The sequence below is a fragment of the Lepidothrix coronata genome, unplaced genomic scaffold (assembly GCF_001604755.1).
Source record: "Lepidothrix coronata isolate B3197 unplaced genomic scaffold, Lepidothrix_coronata-1.0 Scaffold260, whole genome shotgun sequence".
NCBI classification, from domain to species: Eukaryota; Metazoa; Chordata; class Aves; order Passeriformes; family Pipridae; genus Lepidothrix; species Lepidothrix coronata.
Window position 1 is genome coordinate 569,119 of NW_016690440.1, and position 6,000 is coordinate 575,118.

Sequence of the window (6,000 nt, forward strand, 5' to 3'; positions counted from 1 at the left end):
GGTTTTTGGCTAAACTGTGTTTTTTGGCTAAGCTGGCACAGCTGACAGGTTTTGGATGCTGCCCTCATCAGTGGAACAACCCCTAAGCCAGGGCAAGAGGTGCAGCCACCCCGCTGGGTTCCTCGGGAGATGAGGCAGTGTCTTCCTTTGTAAGGGAGGGAATGCAGTACGCTTCCTTAGATCAGGAATGACTCTGAATGGGACACTTAACTGTATTTACCTTCACCTGGTAAATACAGGTTTGGCATCTTTCAAGTTGTATCAAAGATGAACTGAAATTTCACAGCAAGTTTTCTTCAGGGTAGAATTTTTCTGAAAAGCTGAAGGTGGAACACTTGGCAGCTGAGCAGATTCTCCAAATAAAATGTCCTTGCGTGACCATCTCTAAACTCAGCACATCAAATTACCACAAAGGCATTTTTCTGGGTTTTTCTGATTGATGTTTTTCTGAGCAAGACCAGAAAAGAAGGAAAGTTTGCAGGCAAACTGAGTCTAGTGATGGGTGATATGGTGGGCACCTTTGGGCTCCTGGAGTTAAATACCACATGGGACAAACCTTTATAGATGGTTTGGGTTGGAAGGGTCCTTAAAGCTCATCTCCTTCCAGCCCTCTGCTGTGGGCAGATAAACCTTCCACTATCCCAGGTTGCTCCAAGCCCCGTCCAACCTGGCCTTGGGCACTCCCAGGGATGGGGCAGCCACAGCTTCTCTGGGCAACCCGTGCGCCTGTTTCTCCCTAATATCTAATCTAAACCTACTCTCAGTTCAAAACCATTAAAAAACTTTAAAACCTTAGAGGAACCTTGCAACCCACAAAGCACTAGAAATATTTTCACTTGGACTAACTTGATTTCCTCCTGTAAAACAAGGGAAGTGATATGTTGGTTCCTGTGAGACAATCCCAGCTATGGATTTAGTAATTAGAATCTGTAAAAATTACCTGTACTAACTGAACTTTAGCTGCTGATGCCTGTTTGCTTCCCTCCTCTGTGGTAGGTGACTGCTGATTCAGGTGCCCCCATTCCATAGGAGAAGACCAGTTTTAGGCCTGTTTGGGGGATCCAGTTTATAGATTGCACATAGTCCTGCCTTACGGGGAAATAGATTTCAGTCTTTATTTTGTATCTGAGACAATCCATGTGCCTCCATAGTCTCCTCTGCTGTGTGTGTCCTTGCTTGAGAATGTTTGTCTTTCCTTCCATTGACAAACTGTTTTATTTCAGATACCTGTTACTTAACCCTACCAGTATGTGTCATAGTCTCTCCCCTCAAAGCAGGACTTCCCTGAAGGGTGACACTGCAGTGGGACCTCTGTCACACACAGGTCGCCTGCACTGTGTGTTCACTCCAGTCTCTGATTCAGGCAACCTTTCTTGAAATCCTGCAAGTATCACCCAAAGGGCCTGAAGTGAGCTTTCTTTTGCCTTTTCCATTAGCAGAGTAATTTATTTGGTTAATTAATTACCTTTGAATTCACAGGAGATAAGTTTAGCTTAATCTTCTGAAACTGCTTAGTCATCAGAAATTGTCTGGCATTAAGGAGAAAACATCCAAAGTTCAGGATAAGTTTACAGATTAAAGAGTGATAAAATAAAAGAGGAGTTTAATAAAAAATGGTAGCACTCCATTTATTGTCTCAGTGGCAAGAAACACAGATTTCCACAGTACCTAAAATTATTTTTTTATAGCGGAAAAAGCTTTCTCTTGCAAAAAAAAAAGTATTTTAACTTCAAGCTCTGAGGCTTGCAGAAAGTTTTAAATAAAGACTTTTTAATATGTGAAGAAATCACTTGGATCAATGAAGTGAGTCCTTTTAGCAAACACAAAAGCTGTCATACTCCCTGAAGAGTTCCTAATTCCTCCTGATGTTCATCTGCAATTTCAACTCTGTATCCCCATACTGCAGCAGTCTCTAATGTAACCTGTTTGCTTTTCCTAGACTTCAGTAATGGTGGCACCTGTGGAAAACAGAGCAGACAATTTATAATGCATCTAATTTCTTGGTCTTCTAATGTTGAAAATATTCTCTTTGAGGACTTCTCAATTCTGTATCCTCTGATAATTTTTGATAGAAATGGACTATACTCTGGCTTACTCAGGTCATTCTTCATCTGATAGAACTTCTGATATCTCTAGCGTTTCATATCTCCAGTGCTAATAGTCCGGAACTGGCACCTGTGTCGGGCCATCCTCCAGCTTGTCTGACTTGCATAGAAAAACATTATTCTTCTTACACTTCATCAGAAATATTTTGTCCCACTTTATTAGTAATGAGACAAAAGAGAATTGTGAAAAGTCTAAAACTCCAAATAGAAGAAATTCAAGAACAGAGGATTCTGCCGCTTCACAGGAAGCTGTAGAGAACGGGCAGCGCAAGAGATCCTCCCGACCTGCCTCTGCGTCCGGCACGGCAAAAGGTAACGTGCACAGCATCCTCTCTGTGGAGAGGGCAGGACCTGGCCTGCTTCCCCAGATAATGCCCTTGCAGTAGCTGCCTCCTATTGCTGGTTTGCAGCTTGTACACGTTGGGTTCTTTAACTCTAGTTTCAAGGATTTAGCCACAGGTTGGTGTTGAAACATTTACTGACATCTGCACTGGCAGTAAATCCTGTATGAATTCCCCTCTGTTGCATTTGTGGAACTTGCTCTGCAACACTCACCACCATAGTGCTCAGCACCTTGCCTAGTTGAAGTTGAATTCTCTTGGCAGAAATGTGTGGCCGTTGAAAGGACTGTACTCAGATCAAAAAGTGACATTTTCTTTTTCCTGAAGCCCGAAAGACACAAGATTTAAGTCTTCCCAAGTGCACGGTCAGCTCTTGCCAAATCAAATGCTGAGGTTCAGGCATGCTCTGAAAGCTGCCAGGATGGCAGCCTGGAGCATCAGGGAGTGCTGTGTAGTAGCACAGAGCCTCAGCTCCTCTTTCCAAGAACACCTGAAATCCTGAAGTTAACCCATGGCATTAGCAGGTGCTGACATACCATATTCCTACCCAGGTTACAGTCTTTCACAATTATGCAGCATTTGTGTGATACGCACAGCCCAGTGCCAGGCTGAAGCTAATTCTGTCAGAATCTTGTGTTTAAAGGGTCAGAAAAATGCTGATGGACCAAAGTTATGCAAGAAGGTAGAGAGAGACCATCAGGAGGCAACACTCTACCAATATTTTAAAGATAATATACAGAACAAAGAGGTATTTATATAAAATGATTATAAAAGGAAGTCAAGTTGAATTCAGCAACCATTTCCATACTGGAGATACTAAAGTGTGATGGTAAGAATATTGTGCTTTAAGAGTTTCAGAGAAGCCTTCCAGCAATACGTCATTGTGCAATGACTCCCAAAGATTACACAGGGGACCTTTTTGTTCTGCACTTTTGTGGCTGCTGAATTTAAGTACATTTACTTCTTGTGGCAGGATTGTGCAGAGAAATCTAAGTCTATTGTAAAAATAAATTCTCTTTCATGATTGTGAAGAAAAGTTTGAAAAATGTGAAGCCAGTGTAAAATCTCTTTGGTGATACCTGCCTGAGTTTGAGGGGATCTGAAGCGTGTGACCTGCCCCACACACTGACTGGATAAACCTAAAGATGACAACCAGTGACACGTCAGATTCTGAAAATGTGGGAACATGAAAGTGCATCAAATTTAAATAATACCAGAACTCTCATAGGGGTTGGTGCTGACTGCGTAATTCATTTACCTCTGTGAGTAAAATCCTTGCTTTTAAAACATGCATCTGAATCTGCTCCAGTGTCTCAGGGGTTTGCTGGACACGTGGGTGCAGCTCTCCATGGAGTACCTGGGCTGTGGCTGCCTTATCTCCAGGCTGTAGAGAACAGGAGCCAAACCAGGTGCTCGGTGGCAGAGGGTAGTGAGGTGGCTGCGAAAGTGTGACCTGCCTACAAATTTGCCACTTGTGCCTACTCTGTTGTACATTTTGGTTAGTGAATCAGAGCTTAATGATTCTGGTTTGGGTGCCCCAGGCCTCAGTGCATTACCTGTATCCTGAGAAACCCCCTAATGCATGGTAACAGGAATGTGGGAGGAGTTATGTCTTGAGACAGAGGCCGTTTAAGGTCATTATAAAAGCAGCAATTAAGAAAAAAACTGAAATACAGCAGGGAGAAAGAGAGCAGACTTTGACCGGTGGGAGTAGGAACTCCCTTGGGAAGCAGGAGGCAGAAGGGTCACTGTGAGAGAAGAGAACACATGGAGAGTCAGCCCTGGTCCATGGTTTTGGGGAGATGTTGGGGATGCTCCCAAGGGACTGGGACAGGGACTGAGCAATGCTGACCCATTCCTTCTCCCAAACACAGAGCTTGGAGCAGCAGCACGGGTGGTAACAGCTAGTGCTGAAGCTACTTCAAAGCCAACCTTGCTGCTTGGAGGGGCTCCAGGCTGTAGTTGTGCCTGTGGAGGTCTTTCAGTCCTGAAATTGGTACTATACTGCTATTTTTTCCCTTTCTGGAGTACTTTTCCAGCAAGGGCTGTTTCAGCATTTACTGTAGCTTCAAGTTTGTTAAATTTTGAAATTTTGATTGTTTATTCAAATACCATATGTAACAGTCATGTACTGCTACTGTTCTGGTTTTAGGTGGACTTGGAAATTTTTTCCCTTTTGACTCTTAAAATATACACAGCTGCAATAGCTTTTGGAAAACATTGTAAAGAACCAAAGAGACATTGCCAACATTTTAAATCACGTTTTTTAAAAAAATCTAAAGATGCAAATGCCCTTGGTCCTTACTCTTTTTTTGTTTTGAAATGGAATCATAGTGCCTTGGTAAGTGCACTGGCCATGTCATCTGCTGTCACCATGGCTCTGCAGGTGTTAATATTTGTGTCTCTCTGCATAAGCGGTGTTCCTGTGACTCAGTGTACACTGAAGAGACTTGTTTTCCAATGACTTTCCAAAACCTCAGACAACCAGGTTCTTAACTTGCATGGCAGGCTCCAAAACACCTTCCCTAGCTGATGTGTGGCACCATCTCCTTGGTGCCTGGGGCTGACGGACACAGGTGGTGCCCAAGGCTGTGCTTCCTTCTGGGAAAAGGCCCAGCAAGCTGTGGCACGTGGGGAACTGAACTTAAAGAACAGTTAAAAATATCTGACTCTTCTTTTGAAAGCTGTTATATTAGGGCTTCATAAATGTCAGACTCCCAGCACTCGCGCCTGGAGCAGTGCGGGGACCGCGGTGTGTGTGGCTGCTGATGCTGTCGGGGCGATGGGTCCAGCTGTGTGACAGCAGCTGAGGAGTCAGTCCCAGTGCTGGGAAATCCTGGTCTCCAGAGGTTTCCACTCTGGTGTGAGTTTGGAAGAATAACAGGGCAATCTGTGCACCTCTGGGGAATGGCTTACCGACTCCGTATCCATGCTTTTTTTCTTCTCTTGATTTCAGAAACGAGTGCCAGTGCAATGCAGTCAAAAAGAAGAAAATCCAAGTAAATTACTGCATGGAAACATGAGACTTGTAAATGAGTGTGAATTTACCAATAGCAATTTTGAGCTGTGATTTTTCTTTTTTAAATAAAATTCTGTACAGTAAGTCATTTTAATATTATACTGTTCCCAATAAAAGACTTTTTTTTCTAAAAAACAGATAAATAGTTATAAAAACTGGGTTCTTCTAAAACCCCTTGGACTTACAAAGTGAAGTCCAGGGTTAGCACATTAGGGTTATGTGTTTGTATGAAATGGACGGGGAGGGGAAGACAATTGTAAATTTATTTGTTTTCACTTTTCATAAACAATTTAGAATACAGGGTTGTCATTTTTAGGTATTAAAATAATGTATTGTGCTGTTGTTTAAGTACTGTATGTGAATAGCAGTCTGAGGGTTTATAAACAAACCCCATCTTGTTTGGAAATGTAAATAATTTTATTATATAGTAGATCCGATGTATTTGTTGTAGAAATGGACCAGTGAAACAAAAAATAAATTTAAGGGTTTGTATAATGTGGAATCCCTCATGCTCTAAATAAATGTTATTGTCCTA

General features: G+C 42.5%; 1 protein-coding gene across 4 annotated transcripts in view; it reads left to right on the forward strand.

The window, feature by feature from the left end:
• The window catches only part of NCOA6 (nuclear receptor coactivator 6), a 44,591-nt gene extending 38,591 nt beyond the window's left edge, over positions 1-6,000 (forward strand). For 2 of the 4 annotated variants that reach the window (XM_017835565.1, XM_017835568.1), the window contains one exon: positions 2,269-6,000. In XM_017835565.1, coding sequence (XP_017691054.1) covers positions 2,269-2,491 — 223 coding nt within the window. In that variant the 3' untranslated portion in view covers positions 2,492-6,000. Of the gene's footprint in view, positions 1-1,939 lie in introns of all 4 variants that reach the window. The other 2 variants (XM_017835566.1, XM_017835567.1) reach the window with 2 other exon arrangements.